The following is a 22,477-nucleotide window of genomic DNA, read 5'->3' on the forward strand; positions in this document are numbered from 1 at the left end:
GTTTCAGGCAAACAATGATAGCATCTTGCATCGGGATTATCTCGAATACTGCTTTTCTCAACCAATTCGGAGTGTAAAACACTACAGCCGCCGGAGACCACGAAGAGAACATGGCCTCTTGGCTGGAGTATTCAGATTCCATCCACCTGATTTCTATTTTCCTATAGAATCCCAATTTGCTGAGAACATTACGCACAATGCGCAAGCAACATCAGCCATAGGCAGCCCTGCAGAGTTCGTCCAAGGAGGCAACGCAACATATTCCATATCAGGGTCGGCTCGCATACGGGCAACGATACCTGGAAGATCCAAACTGTCGCATCCGAAGCAGAGAGAGGTTGATACAGGGTCAGAAACGCGCTCAGTGAGGACTGGAAGCTTATGAAACCAACTCTTAGATAACTTCTCATCGCATGTGATGTATGCACAGCGCCTGTGGTCTGAAAAAGACATGGGTACGGCTGGTGGACGATAGTTTCAGGTTCTTAGCGGGTAGCGCTTCACCATAAGAACGATTCCAGAAAGTTAGTTGGGTAGCTACTGCATTGCTGTCTACGCCACGGTCTGCTGCACCACTCGGTACGCGAAGTTCAGCCTTCTTCGCGCATCCAATCATGGTAGGCGCCTGGATACACATGATGCGTTTGCATTTTGTAAGGACCAAGCGGCTTAGGCTGCGAAGACGAAAGTCGACTAGACATGAATGAACTAATAATTAACGTTGCTCGCCTCTTTGCCGACCATACAGTGCAATCCCCGAGACGTCGTATGTAGATACAGCTCTGTAGTATCTCAATATCGTATTGTAGTGGCCTGCGATCCGCTACCATGATGTGATTATTCTACGCATCAGCCGAGGAACGCAGCCTCGTCGCTCTTGTACCGACCAACGGTATCTCTAAAAGTTCTGCAACACGATTAGCGTAGTTATCACCCATGGCGCCCGCACACAAATCCCCGCTGCTGCGATCGGTCAACGCACTTGGCTACACTGCTTGAGGCTGCCGTTCCGGAAGTCGATACTGCGCGACCCAGGAACCGTTCAGAGAGCGACCAGCGACTGTGCCGCAGGACAGATGTCAGCGCTAAGGCGAATCCCAATGACCACCCTAATTGAGGCGCCCATCGATCCTTAAGGTTAAGCGTCCTTGATCCTGGTGGCTGCATGCACATTGCATCATTCGACGTTGTACAAGGTTGAACACCGCGTCGCCTGATACGATGCAAGGCTGATCAAGACGTTCATGATGTAGGACGTCTTAGATCATGCCGCTGATGTGGCACATGGTGTTTACTCTTTAGAAGATATCTTTCAATTCGAATTTGGTGATGTTATCACGCAGCAATGTCTATATACTAACCAAATTCTTGCTGGATCGCGAGGCATGAGAGAAACACAAAGAACTGGTCATTCTGAAGCAGAAAATCGAGATGCGAAGCGAGCCGTCACAATCTAGCGCCTTGCGGACAGTCGAAAATCGCTACATCAGCTAAATTCAGCTTTGGACGGTACCTTCCAGAGGTTTCCAGCTTCCACATGCATTTCCGGCGTCGAAACATTGTGAAAGGAATGTAGACAGGTAACACAGACAGATGATATATTTAGCTGGCTTTGCTGTGAGAAAGTTCACTTCGTGCTGAACATCTATATCCTGCCAACTCTCCTAGATCTGTGGGCGAAAATCTCTTGTTACTAAGCCACAGCAGAAACCTCTGTAGGTATAATCTGGAAATCCACCGCAGGACCTAGGTCAGTATGTGCAACAGAGTTGTTACCCGTGTACGTATATCTCACTTCCCCCCTATCACCAAATCAGCTCGAATCCCCTTTCACCAACATCTCTTCGCGTCTGTACTTACTCAGTGAACGCATACTGCACACTAACAATAGCCCCAATATCGATACCCTGGTTGAACTCCTGCGTTCGCACGTCGGCGGGAACATCAACCCCGACCACACCACAGGACTTGTACCCGCCCTGTACACTGGTACCAGAACAGAAGCTAGCGTCGAAAGAAGGCTGACCAGAGGGCCCGGTAGGTGCGGAAACGTTGAAGGAATAGCGGCATGTGGCGGCGCTGCAGATGCTGGAGAAGCCGGTAACGTCCCAGATCCAAGGGACTGCTGCTGCTGATGCGCCGGAGGCAAGCAGAGTAAGGGCGGAGATGCTAGAGCGCATGTTGCTACAGTGATGTGCGTAAATGAGGTGGAGTTGCGAAGGTGTGCTGCTTTGTTTGATGTTTCCTTGGGGACATGGCAGTAGGGCTTTATACAGCTTTGCTGATCGTATTCGATGCTACCGTCGTATTGCTATAGCTCTTGCAGCTTCGACGGCGACATAGCACACGATGTTGCAGCAGCATGTGAGGCAATGCGTGGGTCGAGGTCACTTCCGTGACATACTTCGCCATCCGTATTCGCGATACCATACTGCAAGGGCGCGTAATTCAGTGCTGCACGCCGGGTATGGCGTCGTAGCATCAAATTTGTCGACATTCCGCTTTGGGTGGGTTGATGATGCTGACTGATTGTGACACGAGCAGCAAGCAGTGCCGAGAAACGAAACATGCAGAAGCGCTGCCCGCAAACGAAGCGCGATATATCGATAGCTCGTGTCTGATACGCAAGATGATGCGTCATTATGGCCTGTCGTGCTGAGTCGGTCCACCCAGCATGCTCCAGTAGCGCAGTACCTCACTCCGGCACGCCCAACGTCTGCCCTGGGCCAGTGCTAACCCTCTTCTTGCTCACTGGACTCCCTGTGTACACATGACTATCAGTAACAGCTCTCATCATCCCCGGCCTCCTCTGCGTACTCGGCAGATCAAACGGACTAGCATGGCCATGCGCAGACCCGAAAAGGCCAACTCTCGACCTGTCACCAGGCGTCGCCACAGATTCGACAGGAACCGGCACCGGTTCCGGTTCAGCGAGCGGATCGGAGAGGAAGAGCGTAAGCAGCTTTTCGACGATGTCGCGCATTTTATCGGGTGTGGCGTGAAGGGGGACAGTGGACATGTGTTTGCGCTGGACATGGTTAGTTGGTGTCTTGAACCGTAGGTGTGGACAAGGAAGTGTGTGACATACCAAAGCCAGTGCAGCGCCTTTGTAGGTCTGATGGTAGATGAGTTTGTATTCGTCGTCCTTCGTAGCCTCCTCAGCCGCCGCCTCCTCGCTCAACTGTTGGCTTTCTTCTGCACCAGCTGCTGAGGCACGACGTGATCTATTTTGCTTCCGCTGTTGCAGTCCATGCATTCGCATTGCGGCCATGACCACTTTCACAAGTGCATCTTTGTTCCGCGACTCTGTTGTTGGCTCTTCAGGCTGTGTGGGGACTGTCGCGACCTGTGACAAATTGCTCCGTCTAGCATGACCTTCTGGCAATCCCTTGCGACTCAGCGGTCTTGTATCTGACGAGATGCTTGGTGATCGAGAGATGCGGTGCGATGTAGGTCGAGATAAGTGGTCGGACGCAGACGGTGGTCTGGAGTCTGGGTAGGACGAGGCTTTTGTATCTGTAGAGAGGGAGGATTTGCGATGAGTGTATGCGTTCTGGAATTCGCTGACTCGAGCTGCGGCTGCGGAGACTGCGCGTCCGCCTCGGCCCCGTGCTTTCTTGTACTGAATGGTGGCTTCTTCGAAGAGGTCGCGGTTGCGTTTCGGTGATTTTGGGGCAGCATGGTAATCGTGTAGTGGCGGCAGGAATTGCGGTTCAGTAATGCCCGGAACGTCGATAGTAGTATGCAGCAAATCAGACGAAAGTGGTAGAGCGTGTACTCGGAGCTCAGGCAGAATCTCGCCGTGCGCATTGTCGACATAAGGCGAAGAGGACGGTGGTGTTGGTAGCTCGCTTGTTGACGAAGCAGCAATAGTGCCGTAGAATAGTATCTCAGTCACTCTCGGGCTATGCACATCTTCTTCTTCACCTCTTTGAACTTGTACGAGAATGCCAATTGGTGATTGTGAGCGCGCCAGGTCCCACCACTGTCTTACATCATGGCTGGTCGTTTCTCCCGGTGGGGGATTGCTCAACAATATCGACTCGAACCACGCTTGTGTCGCTTCTTCTGTTGTCCATACATCTAGGCTGGGTCCAGCGGCAAGGTACAGCGGTATCTTGGAGGTATCGACGGTGGTGAGGAAGTGTAGGGACGTGGCAGGAAGGGTGGGTGAAGACGCGGGATTTTGCGACGCAAGGCTGATGTCTAGGGTTCGTTAGCCGCGGCAGCCCTGGAGAGCGATCATATGTACCTCTGATGGCATTATTGTCTGGTAGCAGGATGTTACCACTCCAGATATCGGTCATCGCAATTATCTACGCATACGTGTAGGTCTTGTTTGAGATGCGGGACGGAACGCGACTGGCATGACGCGTTGTCCCGAAGTCGCGCTAAACACACGCGACTGCACGTGGAAGATCGAAAGCTCCATTTTCGTCATAGCAATCCATTCACATAATCACTCGATGCACAATTTCCACAGACAGGTCATCATGTAGCGCACTTTTGTAGACACTCTCTATAACCTTCCCGTCCGTTGTTCCCAACCCGCAAGCCCCAGAATACCACCGCCGTTCCATCAACCCTTTCAGCCCAGCAACCCCATCATGACCCCGCCTAATCCAACCATCACACTCCCATACCCCCAGTGATTCCACTCCCCGCCTCCCGCTTCGTTTCTCACCACCCACCCATCCACACCCGCACAAGCCCCTGCGGCAACGAGCAACAATCCCGCATTCTTTCGATTTCCAGCCCATGTAGCTGCTAAGATGGCAACGCCCACGAAAGCGTCTTTCGCGCCGTATACAACCATGATGCGCTCTATCAGCGTCCACTCTGGTAGCGACCACACGGCAGGTGTGCTGGGGGCGGCGCTGAAGCCGAAGAGTTGATAGCCATGACGGGGGTAGAACATGTAGGTCAGGCCGATTGCCAGGAACATGCCACCAAAGGCGGCGGAGAGGAATGAGACGTAGGGGTGGGCAGAGGGGACGCGTGGTGGCATTTTGATCTTGCTTTGTGGTCTCGGTCTGTATAGGATGATTTCCAGTGCGATGGGCTCTCTCGTGTTGTACCTACTTGCTGCCTTTGTACTCACAGCTCGTTCGATGCGTGCACGCGATATCACGGGATTCTCGCTACCCGAGAACACCGGTGTTCCGGAAGCAAGCCACGAAGCGTAAGCCATCAAGGCGTCCTGCAGCGCCCTTCGGTTACACAGTCTGTCAGGCGTCCAATGAGTGGAAGGGCGCTGTTCCCATCGCGCATCCTCCTAGGTTGCTGCACCAATGCGTTGGTCATAACACATGCTTCAAATTCTATTCAGAGAGATGGTCTCGAAGACAACCATCCATCCTGGACATCTATCTCACAGAACTAAGATTTGTAAGACAAGGTAAATTCGTTTCGACTTCTGAGCAAATTGGCAACGAAATGAAGATTAGGACTTTGCCAACCATGCCCTATGCTTTACCTACACACAGTACAAGAACGGAGAAGAAACACAGAGATCGTGAAACAGGCACTTCCTTATAATAACTTAGGCCGGTGACAATGACATCCTGCCCTAACCATAGATCGTTCTCTTTCTCGGAAGTCGAATGGAATCCCGACTCTTTCCCGTGGACAGATAGGTCTCTGGGAGATCATTGATATCGCGTAAAATCTTGTCCATAGAGTCACCCAGCTCAGCAGCCGTGACGCGACAGCGAGTCAACTGTCGGTCGATACGGGGTAATATGTCCACGGCCGGAATTAGCAACTGGTCACGTACAATCTCTAAGAGATCCCGAATTACGCTACGCTGCGAACATTCCGGATCCGTTCCTAACATATGAGACATCCAAGCAGATACAACGCTGTGAACTCTAGGCGTTGTTCCGGCCCCTGATTTGTCGTAGAACGTATACCGCAATTCAGTGTTGAACTGTGCTAGCCCGTTCTTACCATGGAGGATCCAAATGATGAACTCGAAGATGATACATCCTATGGACCACATATCGTGCGACCAAGGTGGTCCGTCACGTTGTGGCATTGCTAGCTCAGGGGCCTTATATCGGGACGTAGCGCGTCTCTGATCTGCGTCGTGTTTTGGGTACCCGCTTCCACCCAAGACAGGTTGCTTCAACACACCCACATTACCAATTCGCAGAGTACCAAGCCTTTGTAATGTATGGGTCGTATCTGCACCTTCGTCGAAGAACCGGAAGATGTCTTCCGGCTTCAGATCTCCATGGCTGATAGCTGCCCCAACATCGCCGTCCCCGATGTCCACACCATTCAACTGGATCGCGGGCACACCGTCGTCAGGAAGTTCCGGGAACTCAGGTCTCTTAACCCTAACCCTATTCTCGCTACCCATCACATGGTGGAGACAATGCAAAGCATCAGCAAGACCTCTGAGTTGTCTGACGGTATCTTTTATCAGACGAGCGTTGGGGCCGGTATTTATGCCCGTGGCCCAAAAATCTCCAAGTGAACCTCCATGAGCCCACGGAAACATTAAGTACTTCCGATCACCCATTTTGATAGCTGCAAGGCATTCAGTCAGGTGGTTGTGTAGAAAGTTGTTGACTCGTCCTTGAACCACTGCCTCAGTCGTCCAAGCTAACGCATTCCAATCCTTGTCTTTCGCATGGAACTCTTTAATGACAACCTATGACTGATTAGCTCAATTCAATGCATTTCAATGTTCCTATACCTACTGGCTGGCTGTTCGACCATTCGCGATGAGCTGGGTGTATGTACACTTTCGTCATCGTTGTGTAAGCGTCGCTTTGTATCACTCCAGGTTCCACACTGAATGGCAGGATACTTTCCGCAGGTAGTGTGTACTTTTGCATATGTAAACTGAAAATGGGCACTAAGAATCGCCATCGTTTTGCCTTAACTTCGTCCTGTATGTCCAGTCCTTTCAGCAGAGTAGTATCAAGAACTGTTTCAATATTTTCCCTGCTGAGACTTTCATCTGTAAAGTTGATGTTCCTGAGCACGATCATGTAACTCGAAAGCTCCCGTGGGTCCAATCTACTGATGACTACAGTAGCGAAAGTCCTAGGAGCATTCTTTGCTATCCAACCCGCATTAACTTCTTGAGGAGTGGGTACTTGCAGACTGGTGGGTACTCGCAGACTGGTGGTGGTCGTATAATCAGCTCTCCTGAGCTCTTTGAGAACAGTTTCTTTTGTGATAAGAGTTCTCACCTGGTCTTCAGGAAGGAACTTTCGGCGAGGTTTGTGGAAATTGCTCGTGTAGAACATTTTGATCAGCTTGCCTCGCAGACTTAGTTCGTCTTCGGAGCCGAAAGCTTCATCTGATGAGTACCCTGTCTCATCTTCTACATTCACGTCAATGACGCCCAATCCTTTTGCGAGCTCTTCATAGTTTGTGTGGAGACCGGACATTTGCTGCATCCTGAGGTCGATATCAGTCCAGGTGAATGCTTCTGGTAACTCAGTTTCGGCTCGGAAAATGGTTTTCTGATTGTGTGGCCGATCGACGCAGCACGAAGGATCGTCGCTTGAACATGCCGAAACTACTAGATCGTCCACCTCGCAACTACCATCTTCCAAAACAAGAGTCTCGGGCACCGTGGTCAAATCCTCAAAACTTTGTCTTTCTTTGTGTTTAGAATTCTGTGTAGTTTCGTCTTGGTCTGTGGTCGCTGCATAGAGTGTGCTTTGTGGTTCGCCAGAGTCGAATTGGTCATATGGCAACGACGAAAACGCTAGTAACTTGAGATGCTCCCCAATATGATTCCACAAAAGTTGATATGGATTGCCATCCACCTTCTTTCGGATATTTGCAGGCTCAGAGTCGCAGATAGGGCAAATGAAGGCGTTTCGGGACGCGATCCTTCTATTGCGTCTTAGCCTACCACGAAGTTGAGAATCGGTCAGTTTTTGGCCATGCTCAGCATTCAAATGGTCCCTCAGACTATGCTCCTTGTCAAACTCTTGGATCGGGTCGTGTTCGAAATCGCAATACCATCTTTGGGTATGGATTCTCTCAGCCCATCGTGCGGTATGGCGGTTTTGCATATGGGATTCCCATTGATCAAAAGTCTTGAAGTATCTTAGTGGGTCTATGCAGTCCTCAGAGATGCAAACGTAAGGCTCCAAGTCGCCTTCTACATGTGACCTATTAGAAGTTAAAACAGTTACAACCACTGGACTCAACGAAAGCTAGTCACGTACCTCCATTCATGCGGTCGCATGAGAGACGATTGGAGGGGGCATGCACAGATTGGACATGCCGTTGACGCTTTAGGCATCTCTGGATACAAGAACTCGTCGGTCGTTGCATCAGACACTGGCACCCCTCTGCTTATTACTGTGCCCGTCGGTTTCCTCATGATACTCTGTACTCGACTCACAGCGGAAGGTGTCATGACAGTACTATAGTTGGTATCGACAGTTGGGGCAAGCAACCCATTTGGAGCCCTCAGTTCGCTGATTTTAGAAACCTCGCCGATAGGCTCCTCCAATCCAGACAAAGCATTTGGAGCAGCATAATTCAGAGAAGCCGTTTCTTTCCGCTCATGCGCAAGTCTTTCGTTATGCAATCGCATATAGTCTATGGAAGTGGTTCGCGTATACATGGAACGGGAGAGTTGTGACTTGAGGCTTTGAGGTATCTTGCTGTACTTTGTTTCGAGCCATTGTTCGCGCAGTAACTTAGAAGTAGGGTCTTCGTCTTTTAGCTTGGACTGGTGAGTGTACCATCCCGAGTGTCGTATTGCGACTCCAATTTGCAGCAATCGACCAATCGTTGTTTGTACTACTGGGAGACCGACTTCGTCCATGGGTGATGCGGGATCTGGGCTGCTCAGCGGGTTTGGTTCCGTGTGTTGGTAGGAAAGCTGATCTGCTGTATCGTGTGATCCGGTGCGCCTCGCTATATAGTGTCAGAGACCGGGCTGCGAAACTAAGATCTCAGATCTAAAGATGCATACCCCATCGCAAGTTCTGCAGCAGCATGAAAAGCAAATCCAGTATGATCTCCCTCACTGCATCATGGTTCTGAAGTCGGGCGTCAAGCGATGCTTTTGGGGCGGCGAAAGCCCCAACATATGCGGTCCATTGCTTGAAAAGACTTCGCAGTTCCAATAAAGGTTCACGCGCCGGGCTTTCTCCTGGTAATGAGCCAATGTATTTCTCGAAGGTGTCCGAGCATTCTCGTGACGCTAGGTAGATTGTTTCCACAAGACCGAGAGGATTATTTGTACCCATAGCGACGCCAGTCAAACCGGGAGTGAGGTGATAAACATGTCGAAAAGGATGGAGGGATTTGAAAGACGCTCGTAGACTGGTATGCAGGCGATGGTGTCATCCATCATGAGCATGTAAGCTCAGCCGCACTTAGACCCCGCACCTCCCTATCGGAAATCTGGCCGGTTGAGATCTCCGAATCCTGAATTCACCCGTAGCACGATGCGAAATCAATGCTTTGGCTCACTATTCGACTCATCCTTTTGCCGCAGACATGTTTCTAAACACGAAGGCCATAGATGTGTTGGAGGCGATCGTACCAACCTTCATCGCCTCGTTACCCCACGCGCCCGCACGGAACAAGGTCGAAGCGGAACCCAGCACCAGATCTGAAATGATTCTCAGGACGCACAACGCGATCACGACATTGCGCTTCGAAATGTACAGGCTTTCAGAAGTGATACCCAAGAATCACACAGCTTATGATCTATCCACAACAGATCATGAGGAAGCAACCTCGGCGCTGGAGGAACTCTTCCACTTATTCCTCGGCTGCTTAGATGATCCTACTGATAGCGTCGAGCTCCACGAAATGGTTAGCATGCGATCCATGGACTACTACGCTTTGTTCATATCTTCTAACGCCTGCAGACAAGCACACTTGAAACGTTCAAGGATGAGTTAGCATTGCCATCTGTATCGGCGCTTGCGTACACACCAGCCGCCAACGACAGAATACACTGGTATCGCCTGCGAACAAACAACTCCAAAGCTAGTGAATTTTGGGCGCACACAAATGTCGTGAAAAGGTTCAACAATACCATCGCACGAGTATATACGCCTGCGCAACCTGCAAACTTGCACTCGTTTGGAGGCAGCATACCAGATCCAGATGCTCGTGTGATCGATGAGCGAGAAACGCAATTGAATATGATTGCGGATATGTCAGCTTCGAAGAAGGCCATCGCAGACCTGATGCTCGAGCGGCACGAAAATTGTGGTGGTCATCCTACATATGTTCATGTCAGTGCAGATACCGAAGAACATCACGAAACCATGATCGAGACTCTGACGGCAGATTGTGGAATCAAATCTCCGGTTACATGGTGTATCATCCAATGGATCCGAAGTAACGCTAGGGGTTCGGTTGACATTCCACTTCCAAAGCCTTCACATAGAATCTGTGGGCGATTGAAAATACCTCGCCGAAAGTTGATACGTATTGAGATAAAGACAGAGGGGATCAAACCGGAATTGGTGAATATTAATTCGAGAACTAAAGCTCGAGAGCCCAGTTTGAGATTATCAACCTTACTTAGAGCAGTGCAAGGCTCAACGGATACCGAAGCGCTAGCGCTGGCGAAGCAGTTGCAGAAAGGCAAGTCGCTACGTATTAGTCTGGGGTTTCGCATTGCAAGATCGATGTTATACCTGATCGGTAGTGCGTTGATCCAGAGCCACTGGAGAGCCGATGATTTGCTCATTTCACCAAACATGGATATGGCAGACGATACTGCCTCGAACATCCAGGTCTATGTGGATGATGTTTCCAAGCTCAAAACGGACGCAGCACAACTAACAAAACATTTCGTTCTTGAGTGTGGGGTGTTGCTATGGGAACTCTTTTTCCTGGAAGTAGTCGAGGTGCTTGAAGAAGACAGAGAGTACAACGAAGACGAGCAGATCAATGAAGAGGAGTCTCTATATAACGCTCTCCTCCGGACGTACGACCATGGTACAGGACAATTCTTACAGCTCGCTTGTCTTGAAATCATCAACAATTGCCTGAGCGCTTATGTGGACTTGGATGAGGGGATAGCAGAAACGGACATCCGTGCCAAAATCTACGATAAGATTGTCAAGCCGCTCCAAGAGTTTACCGCTACATACAACGATACGGCAAAACCTCAGTCGGTATTAGTACAACAATACAACGCCACGTGGGAGGAAAGGAAACCATCCCTGAACATACGAGTGGATCGAATAGTTGATGTTGAGCCAGCCCTGCAAGCGGCACGTCAGTACTCATACAACGATACTGCTTCTCCTGTAGTGGATGAAGGACAGCTCTTTAGTCTCGACCTGGCCAACGTGCTGGATGAAAAGTAAGTAAAAAGAATTGGATACTTGTTTCACATCCAGTAGCGTTAACCTGTACTAGAAAATCCAAACAAGCCGATGATTGGAAAAAAAGAATCAGAGAACAAAATCTCAAGTACGCCATAGGGCGCGATCCCAACCCAAAGATCAAGATAGCGATTCTAGATACGGGAATTGATAAAAGCCATCCTCAAGTGATAAGAGAGTGGTATCATGAAGTGAGAAACAACGAAGGTCGCATCCGGGATTTCAAGGACTTCGTACATGAAGATTTCCCCAAGGATATATCTGGACATGGCACTCATATTGCTGGCATCATCCTAGATCTATCTAGCAATACTCATGTCTACGTTGGACGGGTAGTGGAGTCTCAGAAACACCTAAAGCGCAGTGGTAATACCTTTAGACACCAGCTCGTTCAGGTATGTGGTTATGTTCCATGTTTATTACAACTAAATCTAACAGTGACATGAAGGCCTTGCAACATTCCAGGCAAATTTGGAACGTAGATATCATTTCGCTGTCATTCGGCTTCAGCAAGACCGATATAGAGGACGAGATACGCAAGGAGATAAAGGCGTGTCAGAACAGCGGAATCGTCATTTTTGCATCCGCATCCAATGACGGCGGTCACAAGCCCCGGACATATCCAGGAAAGTATCCTGGTGTTCTATGCATACACTCAGCCACGGCAATGGGTACCGCTTCTGAGTTCAATCCAACGCCTGCACTCAGAGAAGATAACTTCATGTGTATGGGGGAGTACGTGCAATCGTGGTGGACACAGTCGATTCCAACGGATGGAAGTGATTCAAACAATGGCATGCAGCGTATGTCAGGAACTTCGTTCGCTACACCGATAGCAATATCGATCGCGGTCTTCATGATCAGTTACATCCGCAAGAACATACCTGATCATCGGTGGAATGTGCCGCCACTGAGCATTGATGGTATCAATACCATGTTTCGACTCCTATCGGATGGAAACGAACGGGGTGGATACGGTTTTCTCAGTACGGAACATCTATTCGAAGACCACCGCGAACCGTACATCAAGTCGCTTCTGATTGAGAAGCTGGACGGACATAGATGCAGAATTCTACTGACCGGTGAGCGGCACGGGCATAGTTGAAATCACAACTTGGTAGCGTGGAGGCGACCCTTACTTTCAGAAGCTCATCTAAGATGTACAAACTCACTGTAGTACAACAGCAGCTTCCAAGCTCTTACCGTCTTGCTTGGGGAATTGATCTCGGGATATTACGAAGTGCACCTTTCAGCACATACCATTTGCAAGTCACGAGAGCTGTCGCATTAGGAGAGACTCCCAACTCGATCCGGACAGCTGAAAGATATCGCGCATGATTAGCGTGATGTGGCTTACGTGCGGGGTACCGGTGAAGTGTAACGATTGCTGAGGTGCTCCGATCAACACAACGACAACGTAATCTCAAACTTTCCCATACCGAAGCTTGGTCGATCTATATACCGAATATTAGCATCCAATATGAGCGGAGATCCCGAATTCATCATCCTGAAGTACCAAGCATGGATGAGAACAGCCGCTTTCGAAGACACGATCCTTGGCGCTATCATAAAACAGCCTCTGAGTCCATCCACAAATTATGTTCCCGATGCGCCGGCGGCATACATCAGTCACACACTTCAAGAAGGCTCTGCAACTGATTTTGTTCTCGAGGGCACTGGAAATAAGAGTCAGGGCGTCGCGGGTTCGTTGACATCCATCGGACAATTCTCGGTATCTGGCAGCCGCGAAGCTAGCGTTTACCTCAATGGGAAGCATATTCGATACAAGCGGATTCAGCAACTCGACCAATTTTGGGCCAAGCTCAGAGAAGATCCGGACGTCAAACGGAGTATGGGAGACTGGATCTCTATGTGGAACACTTGGCCCGTTTGTCTCGTAGTCGGCATTATGATGTGCGAGGACGTTGAGATTAGTATGGATGCAGCGAAGACTCAAGAGCGTAAGGCGCAAGGCGAAATCCCTGTGGGTGAGATTCTTCTACCAGCTAGTGGAGTAAATCAGCTAGGAAAGGACGCAAACCCTAAGCTCGAAGCGACATCCTCGCAACATACAGCCACTCTCTTTAAGGCCAACATGGAAGAAAATAGCATCTTTGCAGTTGAGCTGAAGATAGTCACGACCGGGTCCATCCACCGTAAGCTCTTGCGATTGAAGGACAAGGGGCCAAACGTCGGCGACAACCGTTTGGCTGGCATGGACTCGGACGAAGACAGCGATGAGGAGACACCTGTTGATGAAGACTTTATCCTGGCTGATCTAGACACAGATACAGTGAGAGATATGACACAAGACTAGCGAGCGGATGTTTTGTTTCATGCACCTACCTTCTGTCCGGTTAGTTTTCGAACCAATTAGTCGAATATTCTGCTTTGAGAAAAATTGCGTTATGCAATCATACTTGTCATGCCAATGTGCTCAAAGCAGGGAGTAGAGATCGTATTTGAGGAAGGCGATACCTTGAGTCAGAGATGAGGATGAGGTTTTCAGTGGCAGTTTTTGCTGAACCTGCCTGTTGACGACCGACCTTTTGAACACGTGTACACGAAGTCACGGGATAACGCATTCTGCGAGAACGAATAGTAAGCGCACTGCTGCCTAGTCTCTTTCGCGCCACCTGCAGGCCACAAACCTCGGGTCTATACCATTTCTGTCGCTGTGCATCCGCTGATAAGACGGATCTTGTTTACCCCGCTATCAAGCCCGATCACCACCTTGGCTGGAAAGCTCTGCCACCACAACTCCCTGGTAAACCGGTCACGTTTAGCCTCGCTGCCACGATTTGACAGCTCGAAAGGAGACGCAATACGCTCCCCAGCAACAGCAGCCAAAGACGAGTGTGGATAATTACTGCCATCTCAATACACTCTACTTGTGTTTCCCATCCCTCGAAGTCGCCGCTGTCGGTACGTTACGCTTTCTAGTCTGATATCAATAAGGCCGTAGTATGTCTGTCTCTGTAGCCCCATCACTTTGTGATCGGTGCTCTTCTATGTTCCAAGGCTCTTTTCCTAGGAGACTTTTCGATCATCATACTTCCGTTCAGGATCTCGAACAAGCAGCCGGCGAGAACTGTATCATCTGTAGGGACGTCTGGAAGGATTTGGTTGGGAGACCGGACTTTGATCGCGAAACTTTCCATGGTGACACCACAAGAGATGGCTACGTCACAAAATGTCTTGTACATGTAGATTATGTCAGCATCATTTTACATGGACGTCAACCCGAATCTCCTCTGTTTTTTGACTATGTGGAAACGCAGCGTAAGTCTGCTTTTCGACCATCTCGAGTGTGATCCCTGTGCACTAACGTCAAGCAGTAGAGCATCAAACCCAACCTCATACCTCAAGCACCTGGGCCGGATCTACCTCAAACTTAGAGGCTCCGGAGAAATGGCTGTCGCAATGTCTTGGGACACACCCAAAATGTCAGGCTGCAGAAGTTATAAGAGCGCGAAGGCCTAGAAAAGCTTCTACAATGCGTCTTCTCCAGATTGAACAGTTGGATGAAGACCGGGTCCGCTTGTTGGTTAACCCGTTTTCAGATCCCGCATTCGCGCCTCGTTACGCAACATTGAGTCATTGTTGGGGACGGGATCCATTCTTCATGTTGACCAATCAGACAAAGAACCAGCTAACGAGCGGCATTCTGACGTCTATTCTTAGCCAAACGTTCCAGGATGCCATATCGGTGGCAAAGTCTCTGGAGATACAGTATATCTGGATAGATTCCCTGTGTATAATCCAAGACTCGGATCAAGACTGGGAAGAGCAGGCGCCTCTGATGGACGAGGTCTACCGTCATGCTTTTCTTTGCATTGCGGCGGCTGCTAGCGCCAAGAGCAGTTCTGGGTGTTTTCGCACACGTGAAGCCAGCTCCATGGTAACTTGCGAGGTAACGACGTCTTGGAACGATCGACCTAATAGCGTTTATCAGATCTATAATTCGAAAATCTGGCCCAACGCGTTTGAGCATCAGCCTCTCATAAGCAGAGCTTGGGTAGTTCAAGAACTACAATTGTCATCAAGAATCCTATACTTCAACTCTAACCAGATCTTCTGGCAGTGTTACGACAAAGTTGCCTGCGAAGAACTTCCTACGCATATTGAACTCGATCAGCGCACGGCCGATCAGCAGGATGATAGTTTCAAATTCAGCACCTACGATTATCACCACCAGCCTTTGATCGTAGACCGAGCTCCGCCCATAATTCGTAAGAACGAATATATGCGTATCTGGTGTGGAATCCTTGAGCAATACACTAAATGCCATCTTACATTCCTCAACGATAAGCTAGTGGCGATATCGGGCATAGCAAGCCTCTTCTGTGAGCCTCTTGCCGATACCTACTGCGCCGGGCTGTGGATTCGACGAATGCCAATCGAACTTCTCTGGACAAGGGGCATCCGGGATTTTCCAAAGCCTGCACTTCCGAAACCAACGCAAGAATGTTATCGAGCCCCTTCCTGGTCCTGGGCAAGTATGAATGGGCCCGTATCATTGAGTAACCGTTACCTCTACGATGAAGACCAAGATTCAGTCGTTATTCTTGTTGAAATCAAGAGTTGTCATGCAACTACCAAGACAGGTGATGTTTTCTCTGAGGTATCAAACGGGATCATTCGGTTGTCTGGCTTCTTATCAAAAATGCAACTCCGACCAGTTCCCGATTCGGAATCTGTCACACACTGGAGTGCATTCCTCAATGGAATGTGGTTAGATGACGCTGATGATTCCGGTCTACCACGCGTTATATTGGATCACAAGCCTCCTCCGGATCCGCACGAGATCTTTTGTTTGCCCATCGTGCTTTGCTTTGATGGCGACGAGTGGGAACTTGAATGTCTTATCTTGGTTGCAATTGATGGCAAGAAGGACACTTTTGAGCGCTTTGGGAGATTGACCATCTCGGTTGATGAAATTTTGGCAGATTATCGCGGATCTGAGCTTGGGGATGAGAACAGCGATTCTGAACTTGGAGATGCGGACGGCCATGTTGAAGTTCAGAGTAGGGATAGCGCTTGGCATCATTTCATACTCTCCTGGAGTAAGCACTACACCACTTATTCCTCCAGCGAAGGTAATGATTCTCTGGACTTCAAGACGATAGCTGTTCAGGGGGCTGTCGAGATATCGATTGAGTAGATACGTGGGCATCTATCTTCTCACAAGATAAACCAATCACATGGAAGAAATTCCTTCGTCACTTTATCTTGGTTCAACCTGGATCTTTAACATTCACAGAAATTCTAGTAGTTATCATTAGCTTATTTCAACTTCTTCTACGGCTATAAAAATGCCAATCATCAACATTTACAGCGCTTTTTGAAAACGAAAGCGTGTGTATGGGGTGCTAGGAGGAGGACATAAGGACATAAGGACTTGGGAAAAATTGCGTTTCAAAACATGATCGCCGAGCTGGAGATAGTATTCATAGTAGCAATGTTATCCAAGCTATATAGGGTGTGATTGAGTGATCTACCCCCTAAGATCGAGGCCTTGACTCTCGAGAAAGCTCGGGAAACATACTAGAAGAAAGGATCATCATGACACAATGTATCCGCGAGGGACGACGGATGCGAAAGTCGCAAAACCCCTGCTGCCGACATCTTGCGCAATAGCACATTTTTCTACGCTCTAAACAAGCTAGCCATTTCCCAGACTAAGTAAACCAACTTCTCCCCATTAACCTGCCCTCTCTCCATCTCCGTAATACCCCTTAGAACCCCATCCAACCCGCCCAGTCAACGTGCACTAGGATGCGGCTTCAATCTCCCCTCCGCGAGCGATCCCCTGCACAAGTCAAAGAACTTGGATGCGAAGAAGTAATCTCCAATCTTCTGAGGTACCTCGAGTTCAAATTTTGTAGACGCTTCACCGAATGCTGTGTAGACAAAACCCAAGGACCCAATGATGTCTTTCCTCGGACGTTCCTGTGGCAAGAGTAGGGTAGCGTATTTCCCGCTTGACTTGCCTATAGCTTGGTAGCAGAAACTCGGGGAACCGTTTTCGCATATGCAGGCCAGAATCAAGCCTAATTAGTCATCGGTAGCGTTCTTGATAGCTTGAATGGCATTTTGGGCTGTTGTAATCGAAGACCATATCCGCTCCATGCCATCTGACGAGGTCAGAGTTGCGAGCTGAGCGTGTTGCCAGGACGCGAAGGCCAGCACTAGTGTTTGTCAGATTGATTAGGTATACAAATATCCAGTGAATGTGACTCACAGCTTAACGAGCTGGACGGGAAGCGTACCAGTAGTCGAACTGGCACTCTAGATGGGTATTGCTGAAGGTGAGAATGAAGTGTTATCCGGCAATGGGAGACCTAGTTGCTTATAGAGGGCCTGGCTGCAGGTGGCATGTCCAGCACCTGGTATCGCGATATCTTCGAAAGAAGGCGCGGTCAGGTAGGTTGAGAGCAAGACCAGTACGGGAAACCGTCTAGGCTCGTTATTCATCGCCTTGTGATAGTGGACTACGCTCGCCGCGTTTTCTAGACCAGATATACGGTCAAAACTTACCCATCCAGCGAACGCTCCGTTAGGCAGCTAACTTGGGCTTGACACGCGGATTTACTACATATTCTCACCAGACGCGTTTCTTAGATACGTGGGCTGCAACTCGGACACTTACTACAATGTGCAGGACCTGCAACCCGATCTCCTTTCTTCCATTTCTTGGTGGTCTCTCCATCAGCCACCTTCTCCACCACACCAGCATAATCTATTCCAAGCACGCATCCATCTGTGTTTGGCTCTTCATCCAGCAGCTTCCCGCCCCCGGGGTTAAGAGCGGCCGCCTTGACTTTCACCAGCATGGAGTCAGGCCTCAATGGTAGGACGCAATGACCCGAAACTAACTTGGCGGCTCCAGGACTTTCGCGAATTACCACTCTTTGGGTATCCATGATGTATCCTGGCTGCGTTTGGATAATAGGTGGAGTTCAGCAAACGTTTGTGTCGACGTATGTAAGATTGTTCTTGCTGCTTTCGTATATCCTGGGGCATGCTTACTACCCAGGAATATTGATGCAGAAAACGATTAGTCTTGCTGAAGAATTCTCCTGAGTAAATTCGATACGTATGTGTTCACCAAACTACATGGCGTGCAATATAACGTGCTAGCTTGGGAACTATCAAGCACTCTACCGGATGAGGCAAACTCTGGTCGTTCGCCTCCCCTGGCTGCATAGTAATTAGTATGAGCCTCAGATAATGAACAACATCGCCTACGCAATGGCTACTATCGAATCAGAAATCTCCGAGATCCCTGAATACTCCACAAACGTCACAGTTCGCAATCCAAGCACGCCAAACAACCCATCCAACGACCGCCATCACCGCCGTGCCTTGACTCTCCCCTTACACAAAGCATCAACATGAAACTGACACCCCAACCCCAACACCTGTCCCAGCCTTCCCTCACCTCTCCAAAACCTCTCTCTTACCACATTAGACCGTGTCCCAGACAATCTCTCCTCCTCCTCACTACCACTCCCAAACAGCGTAATCTCCCTAACCAAATCCCAATGCTCCGCCCCGTTCTTCCACCTCAACAACATCGGTTCCAACAGCCTCCCCGTAACATTTTTATTTCGACACGTAGTAGCAAAATCCTGAATCTGGCCGTCAAACCAGGATAAACTGGGGTCAGCGGGCTGCCAGACGGACAGCGAACGGAACGATGTTGTAGTAGTAGTAGCCAAGTCGAGGAGGGAGAGTGCAGCTTGGAACATGTACGATACGTCCATACGTGCATTCATTCTATACTGCGCCATATCTTTGCTCTCGGCGAACGTGAGACCGTGTGGTAGAATACTCTCATCCAGTGGAAAAGGAAGATGTGCGTGCGAGAGATCAGGTCGGAGAACAAGATGCTGCAGATTCGGCGGCAACAACGGGTAAATCTCCTTTGTGATGGAAAAGTCGACGTCGCCTGTTAAAAAGGGAAAAGGCACTTCGAGCGTGTGCAGTGCGGTAAAGGCGGTGAGGTCAAGGTACCCGTATAGCATCTCGCTGATGCGCAGTTGCTGGAAGAAGTAGGCGGATGTGTCGCTGTATTCTGCACTCATGACCAAGACTTGTAGCGTCGACGCAAAACGGCGGAGGTGTTCGCTCCACGCGTCTAGATCGAGCATCTGGTGGTGATGCGAGGGGGGCAAGGGGCCAGGGAAGAAGAATTCGTAGGTAAAAGAGCGTAGTTTGGGCATGCATTGTAATAAAGAAGGTAGAGCCGGTGTGAAGGCCCCGGAATGTCGGAAGACGAGTGTGGTGATGTTGGTGGCTTTCAAGCGATCTAGTATGGGGTTCGCAAGGTGCGGGTGTGCTGTGTTGATGTGTTGTAAACCAGCGGGCCACATGAGATGGGAAAGTTCCAACGTCTCGATACTGGGAATGTTGAGGAAGTGGTCAAGAGTCATGCGGCTGTTATCGCCCTGGTACGCAACTCCAGTTCTATTGTCGAACATGAGAGAAAGTTTTTTGATATTCGACAATCGGCTCAGCAGAATGCGCGAAGGGTATCGCTTGTTCCACGCAGTCTCCGGATCGAGGTTACGCAGGATAGTGTGCAGGTGGTGGAAGGTTACGGACTTGTAATCTGCTACATCCAGTTGACATAGATTGGGCAGGACAAGCAGGATCAAGGCTGCGTAGGCGGAATACTCGCGCATACTAATTGCATCTCTTAGGTAGTCGCCTGTAGCTACCAACGTCTCATCACCCAACACGGTCATGGCTTTCCAGAACATGACTTGGTCGTCAAAGTTCTTGTCTGGTGGTAACCAGCGCTGGCCTACTGAAACATCTCCGTTAGGCGACAGGCCGAGGCGTATCGACTTGATGTTGTTGGCTTTGCGGGTGGAGTCTATGATGGCTAGGCAGAAGCGATCAATCCGGGGTAATTTGTTGTTCGGCGGAATGAAGAGGTCAACATGACGGTACAGAAAAGGAATGGCGAGTTTCAAAAGACCCTTGTTTATTTGGCATACAGCGTAGATGTCGTGCTGGGGAAGGTAGGATACAATGTATTCCACAAGCTCGGCGGGCAGAAGGGAGAAGGATGCCATGACAGTAGGGATGACGAAAAGAGAGGCAACTGGTGTTGTGCGATGCTGCCTGTTTGAGTAATCTGTGCAGAACTCGGATATTTCATGCTGCAGCGTGGAAAGTTAGTGGCGGGTCTTGGTGTTGTTGATAGGTGCGCCACTCGCAGTGATGCCTAGTGAGATGGAGGGGGCCGAGAAGGTGATACACAACCATACACATGGCTACGTCACAAGCGGCTCCAAGGTACTATGCCGATCATATGCGTCCGCACATGTGAAAAAAACGTATTCTAGCACTGGCGCTACGAAGAGCACCGCAACAGGCTTTACATGTGCTGTCTTTAGCCCTGAGGCGACGTTCTAATGCTGGGACTACCCCGCGTTCAGGTGGGTATCGATGGACATGACGAGCCGCTAGTTCAGCCGCCGTGCGTCGTATGAGATGCGACATGTTACTAAGAGCATGGTATCCGCATGTTCCCGGGTGTTCGGGACTGCTTGGGGCTGACTCGAGGTGTGTGAGCACGGGGGTTGCAAGGGAGCGACGCGGATTTGCGAACAACAGATGGTAGCCGGGCAGACGGGACATCATCACGATCGCATCTCGAGCATGGCAGGTGGAGTGTAGTCTAGCCTCGGTCATGGCTCAGGAGGCGGTCGAATGACAATCAGCTGGTTCCGATTTATTCCTGGGTTGCACTCGTTGACGAGCTTCACGGCACCAGCAACGGACCGATACGCCAAACCTGCCAGACGCCTGCACCTGCGCTCTACTGTCCCCGCCATCTCCTATAAACACGACCATCGCCTACCCCGCTGGTTTTGACGGCACCGCATCCCGCTCTCACATAGACGCTTCGCCGAGCTGCAAGTCGCCTACGTCACACGCACATTCGCGCGTAGAATTACCCACCCTTGGTTGCGAACCGGCCTGGTATCGCGGCGTCTCCCTTGCCACCTCGCTGAGCGCATGGAAACGACCAGGACGTAGTGTCCGAGCTCCACGGCGTAGTCGGAGTGTCTTGTTCGCTGGTGTTGTTGTTCGGTCGCGACACAAAACAACGTGTTGCGGAGCCGCCAACACCTCACCTCCACACCGCCGCTTGACTTGCTGCATTAATAGTGTCACGGATCGAACACTCAACCTCTACAAACAGCCCAAAACTACCATGACTACCAACAGGCCCTTCTTTGGCGGCTTCCTCGCCGCCTTCCGCGCGCAACAACCCAACCTGCAGAAGACGACGGCCTCGCAAGCAGCGTCCGTGGCCTCGTACTCGCAAACCACGGCCTCGCAACAGAGCCAGACTCTCGACACAGCAGCACCTTCCTCGCGCACAATCACCACCAAGACGCGCTCACCGTCGCCCGGTGCAACGACCGTCTCCGTGCAAGCAACAGGCCATTTCCAGCCAACCAGACAACACACGGCCCCCTACAACCGTTCCACATCCCCCAAGGCCCAGGCCTTCCCAATACCAGGCGCATCACAACGAGGCAGACGGGGCTCGGACAGCTCGTCTGAAGGCTTCCACGAGGCCATGGGCGCCGAGAAATGGTACATTGGCGGCCGAACAGCAACGGGAGAGGAGAAGTTCTACAAGCTGGGCATGGTCAAGCGACACAGAAGCGCCGACCGCTTGAGTCTCGACAAGCTCAGCATATGAGACGGTCGGGACGAGATTTACTTTGGTTGAAAAAGCGTAATTGCATCATCGGCGTTTTGGGGGAACATGGACGCGGCATCTCAAGGCAAGATCCAGGTTTGGGTATTTTAGAAAGCCTCCCGTCGTATATAACTTTGGGACTGGCTATAGGCTTACATATACACGTATATATCTGCGCTGCTCTTCGCTGAGCTCACTCGAGAGGGCAGTTAGTTGTATGTGTTGCGCATTTGCAGCATGCATGTGACGACGGTTGGCATGAGTCATGTGGCACGGAAAAGTCTTTGCACGCAACTTATACCCGGACCGCATACTGCACCTCACGGCCACTCGACGAACCCAATGTACCCAACGACATTCCCAACTTGGACATTTGGTCGGTGAGCGATACTACATATCCCCATCG

General features: G+C 50.2%; 8 protein-coding genes across 8 annotated transcripts; 4 read left to right on the forward strand and 4 right to left on the reverse strand.

Moving 5' to 3' along the window:
* Nucleotides 1-1,693: 1,693 nt before the first annotated feature.
* AA0111_g11060 (hypothetical protein) lies at nucleotides 1,694-2,180 on the reverse strand (the record flags this gene model as incomplete). The annotated part of the gene is made up of 2 exons (XM_028644883.1): nucleotides 1,694-1,802; nucleotides 1,861-2,180. 2 exons carry the CDS (start codon nucleotides 2,178-2,180, stop codon nucleotides 1,694-1,696), a joined length of 429 nt encoding a protein of 142 aa, XP_028501345.1.
* A 515-nt stretch (nucleotides 2,181-2,695) lies between these two features.
* Nucleotides 2,696-5,008, reverse strand: AA0111_g11061 (hypothetical protein; the record flags this gene model as incomplete). Its single annotated transcript, XM_028644884.1, has 4 exons — nucleotides 2,696-3,028; nucleotides 3,089-4,206; nucleotides 4,253-4,316; nucleotides 4,685-5,008. 4 exons carry the CDS (start codon nucleotides 5,006-5,008, stop codon nucleotides 2,696-2,698), a joined length of 1,839 nt encoding a protein of 612 aa, XP_028501363.1.
* Nucleotides 5,009-5,569: 561 nt separating this feature from the next.
* Nucleotides 5,570-9,233, reverse strand: AA0111_g11062 (hypothetical protein; the record flags this gene model as incomplete). The annotated part of the gene is made up of 4 exons (XM_028644885.1): nucleotides 5,570-6,658; nucleotides 6,708-8,142; nucleotides 8,199-8,898; nucleotides 8,957-9,233. The coding sequence occupies 4 exons, from the start codon at nucleotides 9,231-9,233 to the stop codon at nucleotides 5,570-5,572; spliced, it is 3,501 nt and encodes a 1,166-aa protein (XP_028501362.1).
* Nucleotides 9,234-9,486: 253 nt separating this feature from the next.
* Nucleotides 9,487-12,444, forward strand: AA0111_g11063 (hypothetical protein; the record flags this gene model as incomplete). Its single annotated transcript, XM_028644886.1, has 4 exons — nucleotides 9,487-9,807; nucleotides 9,864-11,317; nucleotides 11,374-11,734; nucleotides 11,788-12,444. 4 exons carry the CDS (start codon nucleotides 9,487-9,489, stop codon nucleotides 12,442-12,444), a joined length of 2,793 nt encoding a protein of 930 aa, XP_028501361.1.
* Nucleotides 12,445-12,819: 375 nt separating this feature from the next.
* Nucleotides 12,820-13,656, forward strand: AA0111_g11064 (hypothetical protein; the record flags this gene model as incomplete). The annotated part of the gene is made up of 1 exon (XM_028644887.1): nucleotides 12,820-13,656. One exon carries the CDS (start codon nucleotides 12,820-12,822, stop codon nucleotides 13,654-13,656), a length of 837 nt encoding a protein of 278 aa, XP_028501360.1.
* A 2,349-nt stretch (nucleotides 13,657-16,005) lies between these two features.
* Nucleotides 16,006-16,503, forward strand: AA0111_g11065 (hypothetical protein; the record flags this gene model as incomplete). The annotated part of the gene is made up of 1 exon (XM_028644888.1): nucleotides 16,006-16,503. One exon carries the CDS (start codon nucleotides 16,006-16,008, stop codon nucleotides 16,501-16,503), a length of 498 nt encoding a protein of 165 aa, XP_028501359.1.
* Nucleotides 16,504-18,694: 2,191 nt separating this feature from the next.
* On the reverse strand, nucleotides 18,695-20,425 carry AA0111_g11066 (hypothetical protein; the record flags this gene model as incomplete). The annotated part of the gene is made up of 1 exon (XM_028644889.1): nucleotides 18,695-20,425. One exon carries the CDS (start codon nucleotides 20,423-20,425, stop codon nucleotides 18,695-18,697), a length of 1,731 nt encoding a protein of 576 aa, XP_028501358.1.
* A 1,148-nt stretch (nucleotides 20,426-21,573) lies between these two features.
* On the forward strand, nucleotides 21,574-22,071 carry AA0111_g11067 (hypothetical protein; the record flags this gene model as incomplete). The annotated part of the gene is made up of 1 exon (XM_028644890.1): nucleotides 21,574-22,071. One exon carries the CDS (start codon nucleotides 21,574-21,576, stop codon nucleotides 22,069-22,071), a length of 498 nt encoding a protein of 165 aa, XP_028501357.1.
* Nucleotides 22,072-22,477: the final 406 nt, after the last annotated feature.

Source organism: Alternaria arborescens (genome assembly GCF_004154835.1).
Source record: "Alternaria arborescens strain FERA 675 chromosome Unknown contig_43, whole genome shotgun sequence".
Classification (NCBI taxonomy): Eukaryota; Fungi; Ascomycota; class Dothideomycetes; order Pleosporales; family Pleosporaceae; genus Alternaria; species Alternaria arborescens.